A 27,101-nucleotide genomic window follows, 5' to 3' on the forward strand; every position below is an offset into this window, starting at 1 on the left:
CGTCAAGTACAAACAAATATCCACAACTACATTTTATCAATTTACTTGCAACGACAACATGCTACATCTAATAAAAAGGACAAGGCGCACTTCGAACTCTTCTTTCATAGCATGTAAAGATTATTTTTGCATGTATGGAAATGAAAATTTGTACTCACTAAACATATAACCAATTTCAATCTGCGATTTGCCCGCCAAATAACCGACATGATCTAATAACAAAACGTCGTTAATTAGAAATATATGCAATAGTTAATACATTTTGAGGGACATTCTTTTTCATTTTAATCGACATTCCTAACAAATATTTGTACTCATGCACCTTTAACAACTATAATACGCAATTAATTACGAAGTTTTCTTGCACTGCGTCCGAAGCGACAAGAAGCGACCCGACATTTTGGCGGTTGATAGTGCAGAAAGTGTAATATACTGCTTACTAAAAAACAAATCTAATGCGCATGCGCTGACCGGAACTAGTTGTTTTGGACATGCATGCTTTTCAGTAGTGTGATCAATAACGTTTCATGTGATATTTTTTATAAAAATTTAAAGATTCATACAGAAAAGTTTATATATAAAACACTGAAAGGGTGGAATATCAAGAATTAAATTTTTTAATGGTTGTGCCATGAAGTTTAAAAATCTTTTTAAGGTTATGTTTTGAACGTGGGTGTAGCAATGTGCCTCTATAATTATATTCACTAGTACAAATAAAAAATATATTACACACTTATTAAACTTATTTATAAGTGTGTATCATAATAAAATTTTCTGTTGACAAAAAAGAATTAAAAAATTATAACAATGAAGTTTTTCACTAACTCTATAGCACGTTGTGCTGCAAGAATTGGTACATTAAGTGGATTTGAAAGAATGCCTGATGTTTCTTTTGAAACACCTTTACTTCTTGTTTATACAAAGGTATGGAATAAATTATTCTATCTAAATTATGTATATATTTTTTTATAAAGGAGTTAAAACAAATTTTAGAGTGGCAGTGTACCACATTTGACGAAAGATATCTTTAAAATGGTAACATCCGAACAACAATTACTGTCTGTTTCACTTCCTTCTACTATATTAATGGCAGATATTATTAAAGAGGTTGATACTTCTTTTGCTACTTTCGTCAATATGAAGGTATAATATAAATGAACAAATTAATCATCTATTAATGTCATCGCACTCATAGCACTATTAATTATTAAAAAATTTTGTTTTAGGAATATATAAACTTTTTATCAATTCAAGATCCTGCATATACTACAAATTCTGGCTTTCAACAATTGGATTCTATTTCAGTTTGGTCTAGAATAGGAAGAATGGTTCTTACTGCTAATAAATATATGGAGCTTGTAGAAGCTTATAAACCAGATCTCTATGTTGCTCTATGCGATGGAGATACTAACATTAATAGTAGTGCAAAACGAGTATCAAAGGCAATCATTCGAAGTAAAACTTTGCTAGAACAATGTTTGAATATGCATCTGAATTCAGATACATTAAAATCAAAAGGAATATTAGGACCAGTGGAAGGTGGTTATAATTTACAAGCCAGGGAAGAGTCCATAGATTATTTAAAAGATAAGCCTTTGGCAGGATTTGTAATAGATGGATTACACAATAACGGTCCAACTGTACAGAATATTTCATCGGAACAAATTAAACAAGTAGTGCACCATACCATTGTAAATATCAATTCCTGATACTTAAAAGATTCATATATCAAAAATTCTTTAATTAATTATGCTATAATACTTATATAATAATTATAGAATTTGTTGCCTACTGATAAAGTAAGGGTATCAATGGGTTGTTGGAATCCAGTTACAACACTTGATCTTGTGGAGTTAGGAGTAGATGTATTCGATTCATCTTATCCTTATGTAATTACTGAGCAATCACAAGCTTTAACTTTTATGTGTGATCATGACGCTTGCGAAAATGATCAATACGCAATATCAGTAGCAGAAAAGAGGTAATGTAAAATATGATAACACACCCTTTGTGTTATTCATATCTCTGGATATATATTCTTTTTTCCAGATACAAAGATGAGTTTTCTCCTATTTGTAAAAAATGTAAATGTCTGACCTGTCTGAACCACACGAGAGCGTATCTCCATCATTTGCATCATACAAAGGAAATGCTTGGATCAGTACTTTTAATGATGTACGTATTTATAGATGTACAAGTTTTATTAATCTTTTATGATTTGTTAATAACTAATTTTCGTTTCAGACATAACATCCATCATTATTTGGAATTCTTTACTGCAATTCGTCATAGTATAAAAAATGGAACATTCAATCAACTTCAGACAAGAATTCGTTTGAAATATGCAACTACTAAATCTGAATGTACTGTTGCATAACTATTGCATTATTTTTAATAAATTATTTTTACTCTATGTAATATCTCTTGCATTATACTTTATTTGAATGAGCACAAACTATTCGGGCAAAAAATTTGGATCGAGATAATTATAAGATGAATTACTGAAACTATGTGGAAAATAATCTAAGTCATAACTTTTAGTACATTGTGGTGGTTTGATGGAAATCAATCTATGGGATGGGTCGTGTGTGGGATTTTCTGCTCCCAATTGTGCTACTGCACAATCACCGCATAGATCAATTCCACTGTGACATTCTGCACAATGCCATCTTGTACCTCTTAAAGGTTCTTCACCACATATTATGCACTGTAGATGAAATATTGTTGATAAGAAAAAGTTTTATATGTATAATAGTTATATAAAATGTTTTTATACGTACTTTGTATCCAACATGTTTATACGCAGAAGACGAATGCTGCTGTTCCTTTTCAGTTTTCACTTGGCGCACTAAATTTATTTGCCTCAATTCAGGATTATCATCAACTCCTCCATTTGTCGCATCATCGTCCTAAAAGTAACATTATTAATAAACCGAATTTTATAAATGTTTACATATCATATAAAACAGTAGTGCACAATATTTACAGATTCCTCTGCTACAAGTTGTTCTTTGTTTTCATCTGATATATTAAAAGAAATGTCTTGATGTGGGAAGAATGTTGAACGCTTAAATAAAAAGTGATTATTACGTTGATGTTTATGAGATAAACCCTTCTTCACATCTAATTTTACTTTAGGTCCTCTTCCTGGTATGGGCAAACCTGCCCTCAATAGTTTAATAAAGTATTTTTGGACTCTACTAGACACTTGCTTAGGTGTTCGATTTCCTGCAAAAAGAAATTGTTAATATCTTACTTAAAAAGCAATATTTGTTTTTAATATACCTAATGCATTAGCGATCTTAGTCCAGCGTCTCATTTCTATTTCTTCAGGTGGATATTCAACTAATAGTTCTTCTAATCGTCTTTGTTCTTCCATTGTCCATAATTGATTGAAAGTTTCAGGCTTACTTTCATCAAAAGCACGACCTCTAACTAAAACCTGTTATATAAGATTCTTATTAATAAATGTGGGAGGAATATTTGTTGTTACAAATATAATGATAAGATAAGACACAGATAAAATAATTCGCATACCTTTCCATTTTCCTGTTCATTTTTAGGTTGCACCTGAGGCAATATATGACCATGTCTAGTTTGTGGTCTCAGACGTACATCTGGCAATGTAACGTTATATTGTGACCAATCAACATAAGGAATTTCCGCTACCTTTTGCGGACCAGGCAGTTCCGGAAGATCACCATTTTGCAATTGTGCCACGAATGATATTGGATCTTTCATCGCTTTAGATCGTGCTAACATAAGTTTGTCTAAATCTTCTATAGCTTGAGCTCTTTGAGCCTCAAGAATAACTATCGTTTTTAAAAAAGCGCTATAATCTTTGTTACCCTTTAATGCCAAATGATCAGATTCGAAATAAAATTCATTTTCCTCTTCATCCTGACACTTTGTTTCTTCGTCATTCATTTTTTATGGAAAATATCATTGATGTTTTTTACGATAAACAACTACACATTGCAGACCTAACCTTGCTGTAACCTCGCCTAACCAAGTATCACACAGAGAGTGACATACATACGAAAATACATGTGCTGCGCGGAGCGCTTGTGCAGTTCTCTAATATGTGCGCATAAGTCGTATCTCCTTGCTTTTTCTTCTTGCAATTAAACATTGACCTATAATAGAGGTTTTTTATTTAATTAATAAAATGCAAACTTGAAACTTTTCGCAAATCTTTACCATTAAGTTATTATATTTTATATTGTTAATAAGTTAACTCATTTAATGCAATATTCAGTTTATGTAAAAATATAAAGTAAATAACACAAAGAATTAAAATAATTTTTAATAAATGTTATTTTTCTCTTTTATTAAATAATTTTTTAGAATAATTTAGATTTTTATAAAAATAACATATACTTGTAACACAGTTCTATATACTTATTCTATTAATATTTACAGAATTGTATAAAATAATAATAATAACATAAATTAATATAACTCTATTGACAGAAACATCTGTATTGCAGAAATATCTGTATTATTTCTCATGAGAGATAAAACGATTATTCACTTATGCCCAGTTCCACCAACGTAGATTAACTTTAATCTCGGTTTAACTTATTCTTCATCTTTTTCTAATTCTTAGAAGTAAAAAAAGATGACGAGTAAGTTGAACCGAGATAAAAGTTAATCTACATTGGTGGAAATGGGCATTAGAGTGTAATAGTAGTTCTAACTAACGATCTAGAGTAACCTAATTTATTATTTCCATTATGTACTTTTTCTATAATCTTGCTCTACACAGTGACTATTTCAGAATTTCAGACAAAATTTTATAAAATATATTTTTTTAAATCTTTTAACAAAATATATTATAAGTAAATTTTTAATGTTATTAATGTGTAAATATAATTCTTTAAGAAATCTATAGCATCAAAGATTTATGTACATTATAAGACTGGAGTACATTTTTATTAGTTTTAAATAGAAAACAATTTCACAAAAAATTAAAAGTGATAATAAAAATTATAGCATATGTATAATATATGTTTACGTAACATTTGTATGAAACATTTAGTCAACAAAAAAATATTTATTTTTTAAATGTTGAAATGCCATATTTGCAAATATTCCATTATGTAAGGTATACAAGAACAATAATAAAAGAATATTGCTGATATTAAAAATTGACGAACGATCTTTTACGGAAAAATAAAACAGGAGAAAGACTGATCTTTTAAGAAATAGTGATGAGTAAGAAACAGTCATGAAAGAATACGCTATAAAATACTAATTGCAAACCTCTAGTCTTTTGTCTTTATCCTTTGTTTTATTTAGTTCTTGAGAAAGACATTAGATTGTGAGTTCATAAAGTTAACGTATTAGTAAAAGAATATTTTAAGGGAATCTTAATAGTACAATTATTTGAAATCTAAGAATGATAAATAGACATCGTGAAATATTACGGAGTAATTATAAAGACATCGAAAATAACAGAACTTAAAGTAGAATTGCATTATCTTATCTATTTATCATTTAGTTGCAATGATATTCTTATAACCACTTAAGGACAACTTAAGTAATTAAATGGTTGCTGATTGATTCGAACAAGACGCAGGCAAGCTCATAAAATTTGGGCAAACAAACCGTTTAACATCATTCACTTTATTCAAACGAGCGACATTTAGTACGGCATTTAACGCTTTACAATGTCGCAGACTCCGTCTTCTAGCAATTAATGCAGATTCTTTCCTCTAGTCCTTCGCCTTTTGTCCTTTATCCTCTAGTTCAGTGACCCTTAACCAAGATAAATATTGGTGTGGTTGAATCGTAATGAGGATGAGTATCTTCTTATCTGGATAGCGCGTGCGTGTTTGCGAAAATATAAGCGACAATCTGACCCGTTAACACTTCAGTTTCAATCCGGAGCTCTGGTAGAGATAAACCAGTCATTCAGTCATCCAATAATTTTTCAGTCGCGTGGTCGAGCTCGTTGCTGCACGGAGCGCCGATGACGAACTCACGATTGCCGTCCAGAAGTGAAGATAAAGACCGCCACTGCCACCGCCACTACCGCCTTCGTCGTCGACTGTGAAAAGAGACCTGCAGTCCAAGCAATGTGTCATTGAATTTTGAATCACTGTCGACGGTGACGACGAATCGGTGCAAGACGTTCTGTGCTCTTATTCCTCGTTTTAATTTTGACACAAAAAAAAATGGCACAAGAAAAAAAATCAATCGCCGGGAAAATCGAGTTGAAAAGAGAACTGGGGCTTTTCAGTGCGGTCAGTATTATCCTAGCGGTGATGATTGGTAAGTTAAACTATTGCTTGAAAAATTTAATTTTTGCAAATATTTCATATATTTAATAAATACAATTTCACATATTTCACACAGTTATAATTTCCATAAATACATTTGTAATCTAACTTCCTATATATTATTCTATTCACTTTTGCATACATTATACATTTAGATTCAATAAATAATTAAATATAACTACACGTGTGCGTGTACTTTGTTCGTTGTTGCGTTGTGTTGATTCTAGCATAATGTTCTGTGAGGCCGTGAGTTTGATCGAAATTATGGAATTGCACGAGTTGCAACACGTGTAGACGATAAGGCAGAAATTTATAACTTATCATTCTCTTTATTTTATTTGTAGATCCTCGATCGTTTTCATTTGCATTTACATTCGAGAGATAAGTAATGATGTGGTATAAAGAAGGTGATCTCGTTTAAATCCGTGGTGTATTTACCGCTGCATCGTTCTATAAAAAGATACCGCACAGTACGCGCTCTTATTGCAAGTCACAAAATTATTTTTGTATGTATTATTTGGCGATACAATAAATAATTGCAAACTTTGAACCAAATTTTAAATATATATTTATAGGAGAAAACTGTGTTAATTTAACTGTATTATTAATTAATTAATATGAATTTGCTCTCTATTAAATTGAGAAGCAAAGCTTTTATAAAGAGTACTTTTTCTAAAAAAATTTGGAAAAACTTGTGTTATTGAAAGGAATTATGTACTAAAAATTGTTTTCGAAATTTCTGTTATTTACAAAATTATGATCTTTGTATAAATATTTCTCAGTTGAATAAAATTATATAATGACATATCAAAAATTCATATATATTCTATATATATTCTATTTCCTTCCAATCGTTTAAATCATTAAAATAATTGAAAGTTTAAAATGATAGTTTATTTTATAGAAAAAATTTAAAAAATTGTTTATTTAATCGAGTGGACAATAGTACAAGAATGTAAAGAATAAAATAGAATACATAGTATAAACAATCAAGTAGAATACAGAGTGTAAAAAATAATAGTGTATAAAAGAATTTATAAAATAAAATTTGTAATTAATTTTTGATCTTTAAATATTCTTTGGTGTGTTGCAAATGTGATTTCCAAATTTAACACAACACAATATTTTTGGCAACAAAGAAAGTCACTGCCCGAACTTTTCCCCAACTTCGTATTAATAAACTGTTTTTATTGTTGAAACTTTGTTTTCGTTCTGACCATTTTGCCGTCGTCATAACTGACCGAGATATATCATATGCATATACATATGTATATCACGCAAATTACATATTGTTTGTAGATAACACTTAATCGCGAAGTCATTTATCGTTCGATGTTTCATTAGAACGTCACGACAATAATTAATAACGAATTATAAATTACGGTACTGTCGAAATTATAATGATATACATACTTTACTGCAAAATGTTTAAGAGTGGTTAACAGTAATTGCATAATTGTGTGGGCCTAAATAAGAAAACGCTTTTATACATTGAAGCTCTCGTATTTTAACACTTGATTGATGGTATCCGGAATTCTTTCTCACGCGGTCTTAGATACCGGGTGTTTAAAAAAGTCAAATATATGAAAATATAATATTCTTTTTATCGATAATCTGTCAGCAAATGGAACAGTACCTACTTGAGAGTACATTTTACTTAAAAGCATTATCCATATGCATAAATATTTGTAGTTTAATTAAAATTGATTGAGTTTTATATATCAATTCCAAAGAATAGTTCAAAAGAGTAAGATCATTGATATTATATCTGTGATAAAATTCTACTTGCAATTATCCGATATAATAACGTCACAAGTAGAACGTAGCATATCAGTCTTTTGTAATACCCCGATCATCTAGATATCAAAATTGTTATCAGAAGTTATTAATATTAATTTTGGTCACACGATCTGCAGATGACCGAAATGCTTTGTACAATTAGCAACTAAAAGACATTATCTGTGATAAAATTCTACTTGCAATTATCCGATATAATAACGTCACAAGTAGAACGTAGCATATCAGTCTTTTGTAATATCCCGATCATCTAGATATCAAAATTGTTATCAGAAGTTATTAATATTAATTTTGGTCACACGATCTGCAGATGACCGAAATGCTTTGTACAATTAGCAACTAAAAGACATTATATTAATCAACGTAATAATTATACATACAATTAAAAATATTATAAAGGTTAATCAAGGTTAATCGGTTATTCACGTCATGAAATATTAACCAACTGCTTTGTCGTAGTTAGCTGCGCTGAACTACTATTAACCGCAAGTTTATTGTGTCTATTATCTAGGTTCCGGTATCTTTGTGTCGCCAACCAGTGCCCTTGAACGATCAGGATCCGTGGGATTTTGTCTAATCATCTGGATCAGTTGCGGCGTGTTATCTCTATTTGGTGCGCTGGCTTTCGCCGAACTGAGTACCGTGGTTCCACGTTCCGGTGCCGAATATGCATATTTTATCGAGGCGTTTGGACCATTACACCAGTATGCCGGTCAGATACCGGCATTTATTTGTTCCTGGGTCTATGTGATGTTGCTACGACCGGCAGAAGTAGCGGTGATCACATTGACTTTCGCAGAGTACAGCGTGCAACCATTCTCTAGCTATCTCAATTTGCCCAGTGATTCTATGATGTCGTTGAAGAAACTCATAGCGATCATGACATTGGGTGTGATAACTTACATCAACCTCGTCAGCGTCAAGCTCTATGTGAGAGTGCAGAACGTGTTCACTGTGTGCAAAATACTTGCCTGCATTGTAGTGATCGCCGGTGGATCTTGGTGGCTGGCTTTGGGACACGTAGAGCTCCTCAACGATCCTTTTCGCGGCACTACCACATCGGCTGGTAACATCGCTTTGGCCTTCTACAGCGGTCTCTGGGCATACGATGGATGGTCCTCGGCCGCAATTGTTACCGAGGAAATACAGAAGCCCGAGATCAATATCCTCAGAAGTACCCTCATCGCAGTACCAACCATCACTATTCTATACGTATTCATGAACTTGATGTACATGGCGGCGTTGACAACGCCGGAGATGGTGAACGCACCAGCGGTGGCAGTTCTTTGGGCAAACCGAGTTCTACCATCTTGGATGGGCTTTGCGATACCGCTTGGCGTGGTATTGTCAACCTTCGGATGTGCCCTCAGTGTGCAATTCAGCGTATCCAGGCTATGCTTCGTCGCCGGTAGGGAGGGCCATGTGCCGCGCGTCTTCAGCTACGTACATATGGAGAAGATGACACCGGCCGCAGCCGTGATTTTTCAGGCCGTGCTCTCGCTATTGTGCCTGATGTTGGGCAATATAGTTGCCCTGATCGAATTCGCCAGTTTCCTCATGTGGGTGTTCTATGGATTTGCGATGGTATCGCTCCTAATTCTGCGAAGGACAAAACCAGATGCTCCCAGACCGTACGCCGTGCCTATCGCGATACCTTGGCTGGTGTTGCTAGTCTCGATCTTCCTTGCAGTGCTTCCGATAATTTATGAACCTTCGCTAAAGTACCTCTTCGCACTTGCATTTATTCTGTTTGGTATTGCCGTATACCATATATATGTATACAAGAAGATAAAAAGTACTTTATTAGGTGAGTGCAAATGGATGAAAAAATATGTGAAAGTTTGTATAAGAAATTTACATGTATTATTGCCACAGTATACTGTGTAATTTGCTTTATCTACTATTAATAGAACATATATTTACGTTTCTCTTTTTGCAGACAAGCTGACGTACTTCATACAAGCATTGTGCCTAGTTGTCGCACCAGATAAACAAGACTGAAATATTTGTATATAAGTACATACTATTTTGCTCACATAATACAATTTTTTCCTGTATATGTGCATTTTATAATTCACAAAAAATGACATTATTTTGTACATTTTTTTCTATGGATCAAAATGAATTGAAAATTTAATCTTTGTATAATACGTATGAATAGAATGTGACAATATTAGAATAATAATGGTTTGTATTTTATATCTATCGATTGTTCAGCATGCATTTTGATATCAATGATATCAGAGATCAAATGTTGAGGATAGATATGTAGGAAATTTTTACACATGTGTTTGGATTTTTTTTACCTTAGCTTTATTTTTTATTCTTTATTTTATTTATAATCGAAAATTATTTTAAAGGTGATTGTAAGGTGCGCAGTTACGGGTGTTTTCGTTTAAATATGTGTCAATGTACAATATCAGGATAACGAGCGAAAACTAAAATTAGTAACGTGTCTCTGAACGACTTCCATTTCAGCAATTTCTGTCATTGCAAATTTAATATATGGTTACGGCGATAATGTATGGCGAAGTGTAATTACACTTTGCAATAGGAAATATTAACATTTGCGGAACTGTATGTGAATACTATCGAAATGCGATACAATAATTATTTGAATTGTTTTCACAATATTCCAATATATACGGTCTTATTTAAAACTGAATTGATGCATCGCATTGTTCAGATAGAGATTGGCATCGTCTAAAAGAGAGAACTTACGTGTACATGTAAGACTCTAACTATAGATTCGTTCTTTTAATATTTCAAGAAGAGTCAACAAGAATGTTCAAATTTATGATTCACGCCGATAGGTATTGGATAACATTAAAATATATATAAGGTATCAGAGAGACACACTAGATCGATATCATACGATCTAATTGACGATTAAAATCGTCGGAAATATTATTAGTAGTTGATGGAATTTTCAAGATTTTTCGGGAGTTTACAGAATATAGTATACCAAAATTCTAAACAATCTAAATTTCACAATCTCATATAAGTGGAATGCTGATTGCAATCAGCTGTAACGTCTGTGTAATTCGCTTTCTTTTGTTTTTTATTATTATCTTCTTTTTACTGGAAGGGATCGCTGGGGGGAATTTCACTGATAATCTATTAAAAATCGTCGTTCACTTTTTCACAAATTACTTGCGTCTCGTTCCTCGTCTTATCTACTATCACTTAATACTACTGTTGAAAATCGTCAGTCTCTCGCGAGGCCGACTACGTGATATCGTAAATATATGAAATACACAATTTTTTTTCTTTTTACATATTAAAATATTGCTTTATACGTTTCGTAGATGCCACAAGGCTGCGTACGTGTGACGTATAATGCGAGCATATATGCTGCGGAACAAATTATTGCACTCATAATTTGGGCTTGGCACCGGACACGATCATAAAATATCAATTCATATTCGTATCTCTAGAATTGAAAATATGTTTGATCGGAATTCGATGTTCCGATCGGGATCAAGATTACTTTCGAGTACCAAATCACGTACACATAATTTGACACTAATAAGAAATATTCAAAACTCGTTACGCGATCATTGGTGCCTAGTCGATTTAATTCTTAATATCTGAAAGCAATAAATATATTCTTCGTATTTTACTTTGTATAAAGGCCTCGTAAACGTTATATGTATGTATTTCTATGACAATATACATTATAAGAGAAATCTTTGGAATATAGAATTTTTCTGTGATTTCGACAATACCTAAAATATCGTAGTGCTTTTGTAACTATTTACACAAATTATCTGTTTCTGTTGACATTGATTTCCAACGGAATGCATAGTGAAGTTTCGATTCTGTTAAGTAATATATACAATGCTTAAAACTTTCCGGAAGCAATAAATATCCTTTACTCTCATAATATTTAATTGTGTTTCACTAAATTTATGACTGTCTTTTTTTTTCGTTTATTATTATATCGCTAATGAAGACGTATTGCTTTTTCTTTTTTGATAAAAAAATTTGATAAAACAATTGTTTAATCTAGGCACAATTAAATAATGTAAAAACAATTACATATTACAATTAAAAAAGATGAATATGCATGCACATACGCACGCATGTACGTACGTACACACTATGGTAACGGAGGTAGTAGTCTATTTATAGCTCGCACAAAATTGATAAAGAGGCAAATTTTGTGATCACAGAAAAGCTATAAACATATGTTTAATTTTAGACATGTATTTCAAACAAATTACGTGCATTCGAAACGAAAAAACTTGTTATTGAATTATCCAATTATCTTTAATTTCTTAGCCGTTGATCTCTTACATACTTTCTTATTGATTTTACTTATTACAAAATGCGCATACCTTCACCGAAGAAATAATTAAAAATTTCTCAATAACGAGAGAACGAACGAAATAAATGAAGCTGGAGCAAATTCTTTCCTCTAAATTGGAGTTACGACTTATCATCGCATATTCTGTTTTGCAGTTGCTATATAATTAAGCAAAATGCAAATTTACATTAATTTAATTTAAAATTTAACTAAAATTTATCAATTTTAAACGTGATTCGCGAAGTTCCTATTTAAGGAAGGACACGTTACACGATGACGATTACACAAAGATCGAGGATGTCGGGGTGCAGTGATTAATTTACAATACCTTTGGCGTTATCCAGTGAAAATGGGGGCAGGATAACTTGTCAGCTGTACAATCTAACTTGAGAATACAACTTACTCAGCAAAGGAATAGCGGCTACGAGCATGCATAGAGTTCATACAATTTTTCTGTACACGCAAACGAGAGGACACCAAACGTGCCGATTTCGAACCTATGTATACGTTAATAGTTGATATCCTGAGATTCGAAATTATACTTAGTTGTTGCGCCATGTCAATATTTCATTGGATTACTCATCGATAATAATTCATGACTCATAACAAATCTTCCGCCGGCTTTTTATATTACCGCAAGCGGATATATATGCTCTCCTCTTCTTTAATTTGTACATATTATTATATCGTAATATCACTCTACGATATTGTAGATATTAAAACTATGCTCACTCTCGAAATAATTTCTTTTGCGCAATGTTTAAGAAATTAGAAGTGACCTGGTAATCTTCGCAAATTTCGTAAATTTAGCGAAGCATCGTCTATTGATAATTATGCAGAATCGAAATCCATTGACGCGGTTTGCCACAATTTACTTTATATAACATTCTTTCTCGCTCGCTATTAATTGTCGCGGGAAGAATCGATGATCCCGCAGAAATATTTCGACAAACTTATATCTATGTAATACACCACAGCCGGCTCGAGCGATTGATGCAGTATTTTTTGTTGTATATTAATACTACTGCAAAATTAAAGACTGTCTGTGGCAATTTTCGCTGCGTTGCAATTCCTTTGCAATATCGCGAATCCAGCAACTGAGTATCGCGGACAATAATTGTATGACTGTGGCTTGTTTTTTCGATAAATATTTACACACTATTTATCGCATTAAAATCCGTGTCAGCAGATTCCTCCGTAGATTCGTTTCTACACAACTTTCGATACAAACTGATCAAAGGCATCACTAATAACAATACGCCGCTCAGTGCAATGAAAAATCCAGCTAAATAGAAGGACAAGTCGTATGTGCCTGTGATATCGTACAGCCATCCTGAAAGAAAACAGTTTATTCTTAAAATTTGTTCGGTGTATTTTTGCATCTAAAAAAAGCAATATAAAAAATTTATAATTTCATAAAATTTAAGAATAACTAAGTAAAGTGTACGTATGCGAAAAAATTATGCAATATTGTAATATCATGTTTTACGGTTGCTTCACATTAATTTGCTGCGTATAAAAATATTTTGTCATGGAATTTCGCTATTTACCGGCTAGCGGAGGACCTCCGAGGTTAGCGATTCCTTGAACCAGCAACAAAAGACCATAAGCATTCGTAAACCTCTCTAAGGTGATCAGCTCGACAAGAATGATGCTGGTGAGACTGTAATTCGCCGCGATGAATAATCCAAAGGCACCGGAGATTGCACACAGGGCATAGTAATCGTGGACAACTACGGGTATCATAGCGGTGACGGCGCCGCAGAGCGCCATGCACACCGCGTAGACAATGGATGCATTCACCCACGCTCTATCACCGGCCCATCCTAGAAAAATCTGTAAAAAATTCCATCTTGATTGCTGCAGTAATTGAGAAATAAAAAATTTATTGAGATAATCGCTTTCGTTAATATTACCTCGCCACCCATGTTAGCGATCCCAATCACCGAGATTAAGATGGACGCGTCTGTCTCGCTGAATCCGACCTCGATTGCGTTGTCCGTCAGATAGACATAAGGCACGTCGTACCACGTGTGCAATAGAAAGTTGCTGATGGCAAACAGCAGGAACCTCATATCGGCGAAGTATGAGAAATCCAGCATATCGACGATCAGATCCCACAATTCCCAGAGTCCGGCGTACCAGACGAGTTTCGTCTTAGCGATAGTAGTCATCGAGTTTCTATAGATGTCCGGACAGCTCGACGCTCTCAAACGGTACCGATTGATGTTTAGCATGGCGCCTCTGTAAGTCAGACTGTGCCTATGCATTCTGATGTCCTTGAGATAGGCAGTGGGTAGCCTTCTCGGTTGTTCCATCGCGCTGGATCGCCTTAACAGAGCATCGGGATCAATTTTCTTCAGCCACCATAAGTACGCCGGTTCTATCGACTGTTGCTCTTGATCGCTGTAAGTGGCTCGTTCAACGCTACCTTCGCACTGATCCTTGCTCTTGTCGTCTTCGGCTCTTAGCTCAGCTAATGGGCTCGGCGTAGGTATAAATCGAGCTGACGGTGTGCTTAATTGATCGTGCAATGCACCAGAATCACTAAAGCTCCTCGACGATATCAGAAGATTCGGATAGTTTTGTAGGAGAACATTATATACGGTCTTGTTTGCACTGAGCAATTCCAGAACTTCCAGAGGTACCTTTTCTCCATTTTTAACAAAGGTAGGTAAACTGACCAGGCTGGAGAACAACTTCTCACTGTTCTCTTCGCCATTGCTGTCTTGCAGTCGTAGATTCTCGATAATCATTGCATTGGCCGACGCAAAACCTCTTTTGGTATCACCATGAGGTGTTTGCGTGTTTGTGTTCGCGGAGCTGGTCGCGGAGAAGGAATCCGCACTGGAACTCTGCATCTTAGATCTTTTTTTCTCCCGAATCTTTCGTCTTTCTTGAGTTTTCGCCTTCGCTATCGTAGTAGTCCACTCGAGGTCCCGCATGAGACATCCGCATACAGCGAGATTCAGAAATAATCCCGCCAGAATCAGCGTGGTTCCCCGCCAACCATATTCTGCCAAAAGATATTGCGTGACAGGCGCGAAGATGAAGGTACCGATTCCGCTGCCACATACGGACAAACCGGTGGCAAAGGATCTCTTCTTGTCGAAGTAGTACGCCACAATCACCACCGCCGCGACGAAGCACAGGGACAAACCGAAGCCGGCCACGATACCGAACGTGAAGATGAGCACCTCCATTGAGTTCGCGTAAGAACTCACAACAAAACCGGCCGTCGCCAATAAGCTACCGGCCATCGTCACTTTTCTACATCCGTATCTGTCGGTTAAGAAACTCGCCACCGGTCCCGATAATAACGGCATCGCCATGAAGAGACTGCCGATCCACGCCGTCTTCGATTTACCTTCGCCGAAATAATTCAGAAATTCAACGTATATCACACCGAAAGAGAAAGTGATACCGTCTGCGATCAGATTGACCATGAAGGAGGCCGCCACGACAACCCAGCCCCAGCCTCCGTCGGGCGGTCTCGCTTCACAAAATTGTCCCAAGCTGGAATTATCATCGGAACTACTCGTAGTAGACGTGGAGATCGATGGACTCGGATGCGGTCTTTCCTCGGACGTGTGACGTAACTGCTGCTTCTTCGACTCTTTGTTGAACTGCACGTGCAGCTGTTGCTTATCCTCCTTGGGAGACTTTCCATTTACAAGTTTCTCGGTGCTTTTCTCGGTCGACGAATGACTCTTGGACGACAAAATTCTGGTAGACGAGTCAAAAATTGCATTTCTTTCGTTGAAAACATTCTTCAGCTTTTGTGGACTGGATTCTTCTTTATAGAGACTGTTGGGTCTCTTTGGTGAGTTTTGCGAATTTTGCAAGGCTTCTTTCAGTTCCTGACGAGCTTCCCGACGTATTCTCGAATTTGGTTCCCCTTTTCGATCCAAATTAACCTCTATGAATCTCTCTTTTTCTTCTTCTTTTCGCGAGTTTTCCAGCGACTCTGAATTGTTTTGTAGATCATTAACACGCTCCGATCCTTGAACCAAACTTGTATTCGCGATCGTCCTTTCGCGATCTTCGTCACAATCGTAATCGTCTTGGTCATTAGCCTCTTTCGAATCTTCGTTGATAATTTCATCGTCGTTTGTTTCGGTATACGACTGTCTTACGGACGTATTATTATTCGTGCGTTCGTCGGATCGACTCAGCTTATTTTCACCGTTGAACTTGGTCCACTCGGCCATATTGAAGAGGCAACGAATGTGGAGGGTATACACTTGCGGAATTCGCCTTTAAAAATATTGAGAAACTTCCAGACGATTTTTCTCTCCAATTCCGATACACACTTGTACACACACTCGCAAATATACACACATGCAAATAATCACGAAAACAAAAACTCGGATAACCTTGTGTTTGCAAGCAAACTATCACGGGCGGCCCTTGTTCTCAACGGAATGATGGATTCAATAAAAGTCTAGTTTCGTCCTTGATTTAAACAACGGTAAACAAGGCCACTCGTAAAGCTGCCTGGTGAACTGACGGCGCAACGGCAATAGAGATGCTGATGGCCAGGTCGATGTGGAATTGTTCGGCGATTGATAGTCGGCACCCGGTCGACCATGCAATGGTCCACCACCATTGCAATCACGGCCCCGGATTCTCCAAGTCCAAGTGATACTTTGACCTAGAACCACCGCCTCCTCCACAAGACGATCGTCAACCCAGGCACCCATGCGGCGAAACGTACTGTTTCGGTTCTCGTGTATTCTGCAACATCAAATTACAACTATTAGCGATATACATTAACTGCGCGCCGCAGTTTCGTATAAAATAGTAAATGCGCAATTCAATTTTGAGCAATAAATTATAATTAGAAAATTAACACCTGCGCTATAATTTGAATTTGAACAAAACTTTTAAAACTCAGATTTGTGTAAATTTCTTAAGCTGCGCATTATTTTTTTCAATTGTAATATTGATAATACAAATGGAGAGTAACATTTGCGATAATTGTGCTTATGTAGCATTTGTTGTTATAAATAAATACTTAGTACAGAGATTTTATAAATACTTTTCTAAAAACATGAACTATTGTTGATAACACACTACGTCTTATTCATCATCTTATACAGCTTGAATCCCTCGTGAACGATATATCGCATCGCTACCTAAACACGCGGTAATAATACGATCAAAGTGACGCACGCAGTCGTGGAAAAAATTCTTCGCTTGGCTATATTTATTCGCTAAAGCGCAACATTCTCAAGCATTATTAGACGTTCCAAGTTCGATGTTTGGCAAAGACACTCGACGGCGTGACTCGCTTCTTGCATTTCGTAACCGGCCGAAGTAGCTCGAGTTAGAGTCAGCGATTATAAATGAAGCTCATTGTGTATGAGTTGCTATCAATTTAAGGATTTAACGGTGGCCACGATGATCACGTGTATATCGTGCGATCCACCTTTTCTTCCTCCTCCGTACTACCTTCTACCTCTTTCGTACCGGGTACAATTCGTTTTCAAAGTTCAATTATTGAAAATTTCAAGTGCGTATAATTGTCAAAGGGTCAGTGTCGACTTGATGCGACACGACGCGACACAATGCGGCGCAAAATTTAATATATGTATGCCTGTTGCCGCATTGCATCGCAACACTTATAACAACGTTAGACGCTGCCGAATATTCGATATTGTTATGAAATTGCATAATATTGCGAATTTGTATTAAGAAACATACTCAATTTTGAAATACTTGAAATACTAAATTTACTGTAAGACAGCCAGCTATTACACAACACGTATTATCAAATATTTAATCTATTATATCATGTTTCCGTCTCGACAGATTTGATATGCAGACCAATTAGATGTCAATAAGCTAATTAATCACTTCGCTACAGCTTTTATGCTATAATTAGAATAATATTAAAAATCTGCATGAACTTATCAACTTTTAATATCTTCTGCTGTGTTTGTCAAAATTAAGCAATTGTAGTTTTAACGTTGACCTAGATCTTGTCGGGTTACTTAACTCAGAGGAAGACGACCATTTAACTTTTTACGTGAAACTTTACTCACGAACCGCCAACTGCGTGTAAATACACGATATATAGAGAGTTCAGTAGGCGTGCGAAAAGTGAACAAAATTGACAAAGATTAAGCTATATTTTAATATTAAGCAACTTTGATAACTTTTAAATTATTATATGGAATATTCTTCTACACAAAAATAATGGCAGATTTAAAGGAAATTAATCTATGTAAAAATTGCTAATTGTGTGATAAAATAATAATTTTAAAAAATATACTGTATTTATCAGGTAAACAACAAAATTCATACGGTTTTCCTAATAATAAATTTCTTGAAAAACCGCACAACTTTATTGGTTACTCGATATACAAGTATTTTTAACGTAAATAAAAAAAAAAGCGTAAAATGTTCAGTTAGAATATAAAATAGTTGTCTTATAGGTTTTGAACAAATCGTGTGAAATTATATAGCATCTGTTTCTATATTATGTGAATGTACCATCACGCGACATGATTCATTAATGCACTGATACGAGAAGCATGTATTTTATGATTTTGACTATATATGTAATCAAACTACGCGTTTGCTACATACATTACTTCAAGGAATTCTAAAAGTTTAAGATAACTTGGAACGATTTTTCGTTTCATCGTTTTACTCCACTCGTGCACAGGGACGAAGAAATAAGCGTCTTTGGCCGAGAAAATTTTGCGCAATCCTGGCTTCGTGCCCATGAATGGGTAAACCGGGGCACGTTCACGGTCTAAATTCAATCTGCATAGCGATTATTTTTTCCGCATTACACTAAATACATATAAAGAATTCGCAGTAAATGATTTGAAAAAATTCTAGAAATTTATTGAAAGCATGATAAAAAGCGTTAAAAACTTTCTGTGCTTGATACAACGCTTCGACATTTATCGGTCAACGGAGTTGACCGGGAAACTGGATCTTTGCGTTAATCGTTATCGGCATTGAAAGAGAATAAACTTGTAGAACCATTTGTCATGATAATGTGCACTCATCTATACGAAACATCGATCGTCTTCGTGTTAAGTGTTAGTAGAGATATTACACGCTACATAGACGCTGTTATATCTTTTTTAGAATAATAATAACTTTATGTTATTATATTATTATATTATTATTACTATCATTTTACGGATGTCAGAAATATTCCGTGAATGCAATTGCAATGAAATTTATTTACCTATCGAGACGAATTTGAAAAGATGTAGCAAAGCGAGCTGAAAAAAGCACGCAGAAAGAAATAACATTAATAAAAGAACTTATTAATAATTAATAATTATTGAGCCGAGAAACTTGCTATATGTTTTTGCAAATCGATTAAATAATAGTGGTAAAAATGTCTTTAAATTAGTACGTATCTTTGTATGAATATTTGTAAATTGAATGTTGGAACTTAATATGGCGTATAACTACTTAATATCTTCTTATACTTACATTGATAAATACAATTGCCTTTTTTTATTATTCCAGATATTATTATTGCTTCTCATTTGTTAATGACAATGTGACGCAAACTGTATCAATTTTATGTTTCGTGTTCATTGTGTTTAAAACATTTGTATCATACTTTTAGTCACGATTCTACCTTTATACTTAGATAACGAATGATGTAGCTTTTCAATTGCTAAACAATGACGATATTAACCACAATACATGATTCCATTTGTACATTTCATTTATACATTCCAGGGATCGTATTCTAAAAATAAACAATGCGTGACATATTTTAGAAATTACAAATTGATGGTGAATAATTCATGCGAACGATAATCTTTGACACTATGAGACTCCACTTATTTTCTGTCCAGAACTCCATTCAAAATAAAATCAGTTTCAGCGTAAAGCACAATCTCAAACTTAAATATATAGCTGTACAATAAATAATTTTACAGAATATAATGGCAAACAAAAAATAAAAAATAAATTGAAAGAGCCAACACACCATGATGAATAGCGGTGCATTGGTTACTTCGTGTTATTAAAGCTGTTCCAGCCACATTTAGCAAAACACCATATCGGAGCACGATCAAAAGTTCGAATTCGAATGGATTACACTGACGGCAAGCATGCGGATCGCTCGCGCTACCGCTTGGCCTTTGCACGAGGTCGAACACCCGCGTTCGTGAAGCGGCGTTTCCAGATTCCGCGAAAGCACATCGCGTTGTTACGTTTACTTATGACGAGGCCACGACGACTTGCTTCAAAAGTTGACGAACAATTAAATAGGCCTGGTTCTACAAATATGTATAATGTAACGTAGCTTTCTTCCTCTCGTAAAAAAGTCGCGACTCACGATTAGCAACACTTGTGGTAAATGATGAACGCCGATCTGTTTATCCGTCTTACATTCGCGTGATTCATCATGGTGTTCGCGAAACAATGTCTTTCATCTCGGATTGCTTCGCCATTGCGAACAACGCAAAGTTCCTTTCGCGCAAGTATCGATGATTCTTTCGACTCTGAGATCGGCGCGCGCGTAATCGGCGTTGCACGTTGCGCGTTATGCGCACAGGAAGATGACCTGGCTAATACTGATAGCTGGTACTCGCTCTCGTTGATATATATGACCATTGGCTTCGAACGCGTTTCATCGTGACGTCATACATGTGTGTTAAATCGCGACGCGACGAGAATTCATTTCGCGCGATATAGCTTTACGATTATTAAGAAAACACATTAATACTTTTAATTAAAGATATTTCAATTTATCGGCTTCTTTTTTTTGCTTTAGCAAAAAATGTATAATCTTATTTCGAGATAATTCTAAACTACATGATACATCATATCAGAGTGCTCGAATGAATAAAAAGTGTAAGAACTAAATTTATCTTTAGCGTCAAAAAGTAGTAGCGAATGAAAAGCTTTTACAACGTATAACTTAAAATCGGATTAATTGATTAATTAATCAATTATCACTCGCATTCATTGCAAATGATAGCAATGAGGAAACATTGAGCAAAAAACGAATACATAAAAGATGTACTTCAGAGTGCTCTTCAGTCCGGCAACGTGGCTAATAACACAGTTTGCTTGTGTAAAACTGCTTATCAAGACAGTAGAATTGTACTGATAAAAGAGAGATTTTTCTCCTTTACTTGCACTGCTTATTCTAAGTTTTATATATGTATAATAATTTTATTGTATATTATATGCATAAACTTTTTTTTTATTACTTAGCACATAAAATTGATAATATTTCTCTCATTTATACAAAATTGTAGCCAAGCAATGGTAAAATTCTATATCATCTTATTATATAAGAACAGATTACAAATCACTTATTAAGTGATAACGTTTAAATATAAGGTAAATTGTTATTTTCTATGTCATATTTTTTCATCAATAGATTCTATCTAGATAGATATCATTTTTCTACACGATAATAAATGACTAATCGTATCTTGAAAAGATTTTACAGCTGAAAATTAAACCCTCGATATAGAGGAAGTATAATAAAAGTAGATGGTACGAATTCTGAAGATAAGTCTAATAGCACTCAATATAATCTTATCTGTATACGCTTTTCGCCATATAATTCATTTGATCTGGTCAGATTATTAATTTATTGATAAAAGACAATTAGTCTCGTTAACGATATAGCAGATTTTATTATATTTTTATTTCTACTGAAGAATTTCCACTTTTTATTGTCACAAGCATATCGTATATGTATGAAAAAAAAAAAAGAATTTGCTAGCACAATAATTCATCTATTCTACTAGCAAAATAAAGAGATTTTGCTGATATATCGAATGATTTGAAAAATTACGTATGATAGGTAAGATTTTTTTTTTATCGCTACCTGATATGCAATAGTAATAACTATTTTTGCTGCGATAGCAAAATTCTTTTTTCTGTATAATCCATAAGATGTAATAAATAAAAAAGTACTCTACAATTTCAAGTGGTTGGACAGTTCGCATGGTTCGAATCTCATAAAGTGTTAAATATTATAGTTTAGATTTAAATCGTATATTTTGAATTGTTAAAGTATACTTTTATATTAGCTTATATATTTAATAAATACTTAGCTTATATCTATCTTATTGTTCGTTGTAAATTTACATCATTATATATTATTTATGATGTCTACTCAATGTCGTTATGCATTATTTATGATATCTACTCAATGTCGTAAAGAATGTGTTTTGCTTAAGCGTTTAACGTTTTGCTAAATATGCTGTTCATATTTCACTTTGTGTTTTTCCATTAGGTGATTTAAAATAATATTATTTGTAACTATTGCTTGAAAACATTTTACAAATGTGCAGCACAATGTGTATAAAGTTGGGCAAAAATAAAACGCTGTTTATGCTTTGTGTGCAACGCATATTATTTTTCCTCAAATTTTTCTTAACGTGTGAACTGTTCAAACAGAATTAACGAATTAACATTACAAACTTGAAGCTGAAATGTTTTGTTTCAAATTATTTTAAATAGTTCAAATATGTTCAAGTCTTTTATCTGACCCCTAATAAAAAACAACTAACATTACATATTATTATGACAATCATCGCACTTGAACAGAAAACGAAAAACATAGTAACGTCATATTTACCTGTCGGAAATTCCGTGTAATTAAAAGACGAATTAAATGCAACGCGTGATATTATATCCTGCTCACGTAAATTGTGCGATCGTAAAATTTTATATAAGATTACACGATCTTGGAAAATTTCTCAAGAAATGTGGACTTCCCCGTAAAACATTTGGCGCAGCAAAAGAGATAAACAGAATAATTATCACGAGATCGGCCGTAAGAGGAACGTCTTCCTTCAAAGAAATTACCGACCATAACAGCTATTTAATTAATTTCTATTCTGCGTCAAAGATTTATGCATAGAGTAATTTTCCATCAATAAATTGACGCAAAATTTTCCTAGTTCCATAATTGAAAAATATATAACTTATATCTATAAATATAAATCTTATAAAACAGTATAATTAAATACTTGTATACAGATGTCAAACAAACCAGACCTTAAGTACACATGTATATGTGTATCTATGTCACATATCGTTAACAGATATCATTTTGCAGAAGAAAATGCTGGACTTACACGAGCGGTAAAAGAATGCGTAGATGTTGCATCCATTAATCACGTATCATAAATGTAAAATTCTAGTAAAAAATGCACACGTAAGATCGTTTCATATATATGCTTATTATTTCATTGTTATTTGGTTACTGCTTAAACGCACATTAGATTGACTTCTGTGAATTTTTTAATCGTTATGTGCATCCGACTGAAGATATGAGAAACGACGTTATTAAAATATATGGCGTTTAAAATTAAAACAAGATATTTGTTTTAAATGAGATCTTGTAGCATGCAATTATATATATATGTATATATATATATATATATATATATATATTTATTTTTTTTTATTGTACAATTAACCTTTAGCAAATACTTCTCGCTGAAAATTGACAATAATATGTGCATTTAAAAATAGATACGCTCGATCTCAAAAATTAAAAAATTGTAATACATACTGACACTAATAAACATATATTCCTTCCAAGAATGTCAAGTTGAAACAAGTACATTTTATTTGCATTTACGATAACGACATTGTAAACACATGTGACGAGAACGAGAAATATTATACTGATAGAGAATCTGTATACACATATTTTGCACTGCCCTAAAAAGATATAATTACTTTAAAAAATATATCTTAATATATTTTACTACATTAAATATATAAACGCATGTGTGTTGATAATATCGGAATACCAATTGCACACAATTATAATAGGAGTCGTCTATTTAATGAAGTCCTTACTTAATCAACGTATTCATTAGTCTAATCACAGTAAATGCAAACCGTATATGTAAAATTATGATCTCGTTTAAATATAACTCGGTTATATTTCGCACATTAAGTAAACAGTCGCGATTGTGTCATCAAGTAATAAGTTAAATATAAATTAAATTTTGATTAAACTTAATGGATAATTGACAAATCTAATTTTCAAAATAAAAATCTGTTATTGATAACATAGTACAATAAGTATTATATATGGTAATATGCTGTGTCAAATATAAAAAAAAAAATACTCACAGCTTAGATATTAAAAAATTCTATATGAAATATATAATTCACAATAAATACGAGCCATGTACATTTTAAAAAGAGATACATTTGTAATTTTTATATACAAAAGAGATCCATTTATAAGCTTTGTCAACTGTGTAAGCTGTGTAGAACTGAAAGCGCAGAGACAATTAAATCTTGTATTTATTTTAAGTCACGGAAGTCGTTATACTAAATCATTATATATATATATATATATATATATATATATACATATATACTAAGTCACGTAACTGTCGACCACTAATATTTTCGACGCATATTATTATCATATTCTGCTATAGCAAATATGTGTTTTGAAAGAGAAATGAAAGACAATAGCGACTCACAAGGAACGAACGTAAATATCATTTAATATCGGTCGATCAGCTGGTTGCGTTACCACAACCGCAACGGCTGTTATTGATCCGCAGTGCAGGAAGGTTCGTACGCTTGTAGCGCGCGGTACATCGACTCGTATTCTCGATACATACCGCATCCACATCATGTCCCTATCTCTAAATGCTCACAATTCATAACACATCTCTGCAACGTGTACTCACCTATGCTCGTTCTCTGTCCTGAAACCGATGCTAAAAAACTGCGGTGGGCCGCATGGTACGCGCGAGAAAATAATTCGCTGCTGTCAATCGTCAAAGAAACACGAGAATACGTAAGGCTGAGGAGTGTGATGGGCGCACTCGCGGCAGAAGCAATGATAAACTCAGATACGAAATACGAAATACGAATTCCTTGGATGTGATCGAAGCGTAGAAGAAGCTGATTAAAGGAGCGCGGACGGCGCACACCAGGAAACTAACTACCTTCTGATTTGGTATCGCGAGCAGCACGAGCCAAGGGTGAGTTTTGACCGATTGACTGCGCGCGCATACCCTCGTCATCCTCTTTGGCGCAACTCGTTCGCTTTCATTCTCGTCCCAAATTGTCTTGAATTCAAATCTCGTTCCAACCAACATTGGCGATCACTACAAGATAAATGAGTAAAAAAAGCTTTTTTATTTTCCCAATCTCTCTTTGAAATCTGTAAAGAGTTCTTTGTGTATCGTAAAAATGTAGAGGTTATTTTAAAATATCGTGTGTTAGTACAGAACATTAAATTCGCAGCCTACTTAAAATCTTGGAATTTTGCCAACACAACGAGAGACTAAATACGGCACAGTTCATTCAATGTGAGCCGAGCAATTCTGAAATAAACAGGACCATGTTATGAAAATAAAGCACAGAAATTCTAATCAAGGCTTGATAATTAATTATGTTATTAAATAAATTAGCAAAGTAATTTTTAGCGGACACTTGTTTAATGAACAAAAGTTATCAAAAATAATAATTAATTTTATCTTGTACATAAATAGTGTAAGAGTAACAGTTCTGAATTAGAATAAAAATTTATATCATTGCTCAAACATACAAAACATATAGTACAGCACAATTTTTAATGTATCTATGTAAATTACATCCAGCATATTGTATTTGTTTTAATCTTGATTCAAATTATTGTAAGAAATTAAGATTTTAAAACGATTAACCAATTAAATAGTTGAACTTCTGTTTTGATTTCGGGGATCGTTGATGTTTGTGCAAAGAAAATCGATAGCGAAAACGTGTGATGAATTCGGCAGTGAGACATGTGAAAGAGTACTGCGAAACATGTGAGACGATAAATGCGAGTCGCTAGAGGAGAGAAACAAAAAGACGTGAGCTGTGACGTAAGTAATGTGACAGAGACATGTTGCGGATTTTTTAGTAATAAAGGAGAGAATTTAGAGCCTGGATTAATATTTTAAGATGTGACGTCGATTTTGATAATTGCGGCGATCGCAAGCTTAAAACACTTGCCTAACTCTGTTTAATAATTTTAATAATTTTATTGCATTTCCAAGAAAAAAAAAATATATTACATTTAATCAATTTCTTCACACATACATCCTGTGTTTAATAATTTTAAGTTCCCAACATATAACATCCTATTATAATATTATTTTATCGCAAATGAATTTACTTATAGAACAAATTGTAGGAGATTTTATATTTTGTGGAATGTTTTCGTATTTCGGTGCTACTATATTTAGCGACAGTCGCGACAATCTAACACAATAACAATTCATCGCTCAATTTCGAGCAGTCATCTTCAATCTTTCGTCAAATAAACACATTGGTATAAGAAAGCATCCGTAATTTCGCCTAACGCCTATTGTCCGTCCGTTCGACTTTCAATTAGCTATTCTGATTCCGGAGTCCCTATTATATTTTTAAATTTCCCACAGAAAATAAAAGAACAGCAAAAGAAATATTAAAATGATAAGATGACCCATACAGCACACAAAGATTGCATACACATTGCATCAATCTTTCATCGCAATGTTGCAATATTGCAAATTTACTGCAAAATGTTGTTGCATCATTGCTGTGGGATTGCAACAATGTTAAAATGTCCGCCTTTAGGAAGATTGTAACGAAATATTACAGTAATATTGCAATGTAATGAATTTGCAATAATGCATTGTTATTGCAATCTTAGAATAGTGTTGTATATAATTTTATTTATTCGGACATTTATCTGTCCGATTTCTGAACAA

General features: G+C 33.9%; 5 protein-coding genes and 1 long non-coding RNA gene across 9 annotated transcripts in view; 3 read left to right on the plus strand and 3 right to left on the minus strand.

The window, feature by feature from the left end:
* Positions 1 to 441, minus strand: part of LOC105676847 (uncharacterized) — a 159,594-nt gene extending 159,153 nt beyond the window's left edge. Inside the window, exon 1 of the mRNA XM_067348479.1 lies at positions 159 to 441. The gene's annotated coding sequence lies outside the window, so the exon portion shown is untranslated. The remainder of the gene's footprint in view (positions 1 to 158) is intronic.
* A 45-nt stretch (positions 442 to 486) lies between these two features.
* On the plus strand, positions 487 to 2,418 carry LOC105676850 (queuine tRNA-ribosyltransferase accessory subunit 2). Its single transcript, XM_012375051.2, has 6 exons — positions 487 to 924; positions 994 to 1,143; positions 1,227 to 1,691; positions 1,779 to 1,981; positions 2,050 to 2,175; positions 2,245 to 2,418. Exons 1-6 carry the CDS (start codon positions 808 to 810, stop codon positions 2,375 to 2,377), a joined length of 1,194 nt encoding a protein of 397 aa, XP_012230474.1. The 5' UTR covers positions 487 to 807; the 3' UTR covers positions 2,378 to 2,418.
* On the minus strand, positions 2,419 to 4,058 carry Atac1 (Ada2a-containing complex component 1). The gene is made up of 5 exons (XM_012375052.2): positions 3,538 to 4,058; positions 3,286 to 3,442; positions 2,987 to 3,228; positions 2,781 to 2,909; positions 2,419 to 2,707 (listed from the first exon to the last, which is right to left on the minus strand). The coding sequence occupies exons 1-5, from the start codon at positions 3,925 to 3,927 to the stop codon at positions 2,456 to 2,458; spliced, it is 1,170 nt and encodes a 389-aa protein (XP_012230475.1). The 5' UTR covers positions 3,928 to 4,058; the 3' UTR covers positions 2,419 to 2,455.
* Positions 4,059 to 5,782: 1,724 nt separating this feature from the next.
* Positions 5,783 to 11,617, plus strand: LOC105676849 (b(0,+)-type amino acid transporter 1-like). The gene is made up of 3 exons (XM_012375049.2): positions 5,783 to 6,276; positions 8,593 to 9,888; positions 10,021 to 11,617. The coding sequence occupies exons 1-3, from the start codon at positions 6,180 to 6,182 to the stop codon at positions 10,080 to 10,082; spliced, it is 1,455 nt and encodes a 484-aa protein (XP_012230472.1). The 5' UTR covers positions 5,783 to 6,179; the 3' UTR covers positions 10,083 to 11,617.
* On the minus strand, positions 10,372 to 25,559 carry LOC105667573 (monocarboxylate transporter 9-like). Of its 4 annotated transcripts, XM_067347424.1 has the most exons (5): positions 20,363 to 20,970; positions 19,855 to 20,119; positions 14,307 to 17,127; positions 13,941 to 14,226; positions 10,372 to 13,723 (listed from the first exon to the last, which is right to left on the minus strand). In XM_067347424.1, the coding sequence occupies exons 3-5, from the start codon at positions 16,599 to 16,601 to the stop codon at positions 13,542 to 13,544; spliced, it is 2,763 nt and encodes a 920-aa protein (XP_067203525.1). In that variant the 5' UTR covers positions 16,602 to 17,127; positions 19,855 to 20,119; positions 20,363 to 20,970; the 3' UTR covers positions 10,372 to 13,541. The 4 variants fall into 4 exon arrangements, with proteins under 4 accessions (XP_067203525.1, XP_067203524.1, XP_067203526.1 ...); XM_067347423.1 differs by lacking the exons at positions 19,855 to 20,119; positions 20,363 to 20,970 and adding an exon at positions 25,068 to 25,559; XM_067347425.1 differs by lacking the exon at positions 19,855 to 20,119 and having other exon boundaries at positions 20,714 to 20,970.
* On the plus strand, positions 25,288 to 26,365 carry LOC136997112 (uncharacterized). The gene is made up of 2 exons (XR_010887943.1): positions 25,288 to 25,364; positions 26,063 to 26,365. It is a non-coding gene; the product is annotated as an uncharacterized lncRNA (long non-coding RNA).
* Positions 26,366 to 27,101: the final 736 nt, after the last annotated feature.

Source organism: Linepithema humile, chromosome 1, assembly GCF_040581485.1.
Source record: "Linepithema humile isolate Giens D197 chromosome 1, Lhum_UNIL_v1.0, whole genome shotgun sequence".
Taxonomy (NCBI): Eukaryota; Metazoa; Arthropoda; class Insecta; order Hymenoptera; family Formicidae; genus Linepithema; species Linepithema humile.

Coding starts and splice junctions, on each gene's coding strand:
- LOC105676849 (XM_012375049.2), top strand. CDS start 6,180: ATGGCACAAGAAAAAAAATCAATCGCCGGGAAAATCGAGTTGAAAAGA. Junction 6,277..8,592: donor TATCCTAGCGGTGATGATTG/GTAAGTTAAACT, acceptor TCTATTATCTAG/GTTCCGGTATCTTTGTGTCG. Junction 9,889..10,020: donor GATAAAAAGTACTTTATTAG/GTGAGTGCAAAT, acceptor CTCTTTTTGCAG/ACAAGCTGACGTACTTCATA.
- LOC105667573 (XM_067347423.1), bottom strand. CDS start 16,601: ATGGCCGAGTGGACCAAGTTCAACGGTGAAAATAAGCTGAGTCGATCC. Junction 14,227..14,306: donor TCGCTAACATGGGTGGCGAG/GTAATATTAACG, acceptor AATTTTTTACAG/ATTTTTCTAGGATGGGCCGG. Junction 13,724..13,940: donor CGGAGGTCCTCCGCTAGCCG/GTAAATAGCGAA, acceptor GTTTTCTTTCAG/GATGGCTGTACGATATCACA.
- LOC105676850 (XM_012375051.2), top strand. CDS start 808: ATGAAGTTTTTCACTAACTCTATAGCACGTTGTGCTGCAAGAATTGGT. Junction 1,144..1,226: donor CTACTTTCGTCAATATGAAG/GTATAATATAAA, acceptor ATTTTGTTTTAG/GAATATATAAACTTTTTATC. Junction 1,692..1,778: donor AAGTAGTGCACCATACCATT/GTAAATATCAAT, acceptor TAATAATTATAG/AATTTGTTGCCTACTGATAA.
- Atac1 (XM_012375052.2), bottom strand. CDS start 3,927: ATGAATGACGAAGAAACAAAGTGTCAGGATGAAGAGGAAAATGAATTT. Junction 3,229..3,285: donor TAAGATCGCTAATGCATTAG/GTATATTAAAAA, acceptor TTCTTTTTGCAG/GAAATCGAACACCTAAGCAA. Junction 2,708..2,780: donor ATAAACATGTTGGATACAAA/GTACGTATAAAA, acceptor TTTCATCTACAG/TGCATAATATGTGGTGAAGA.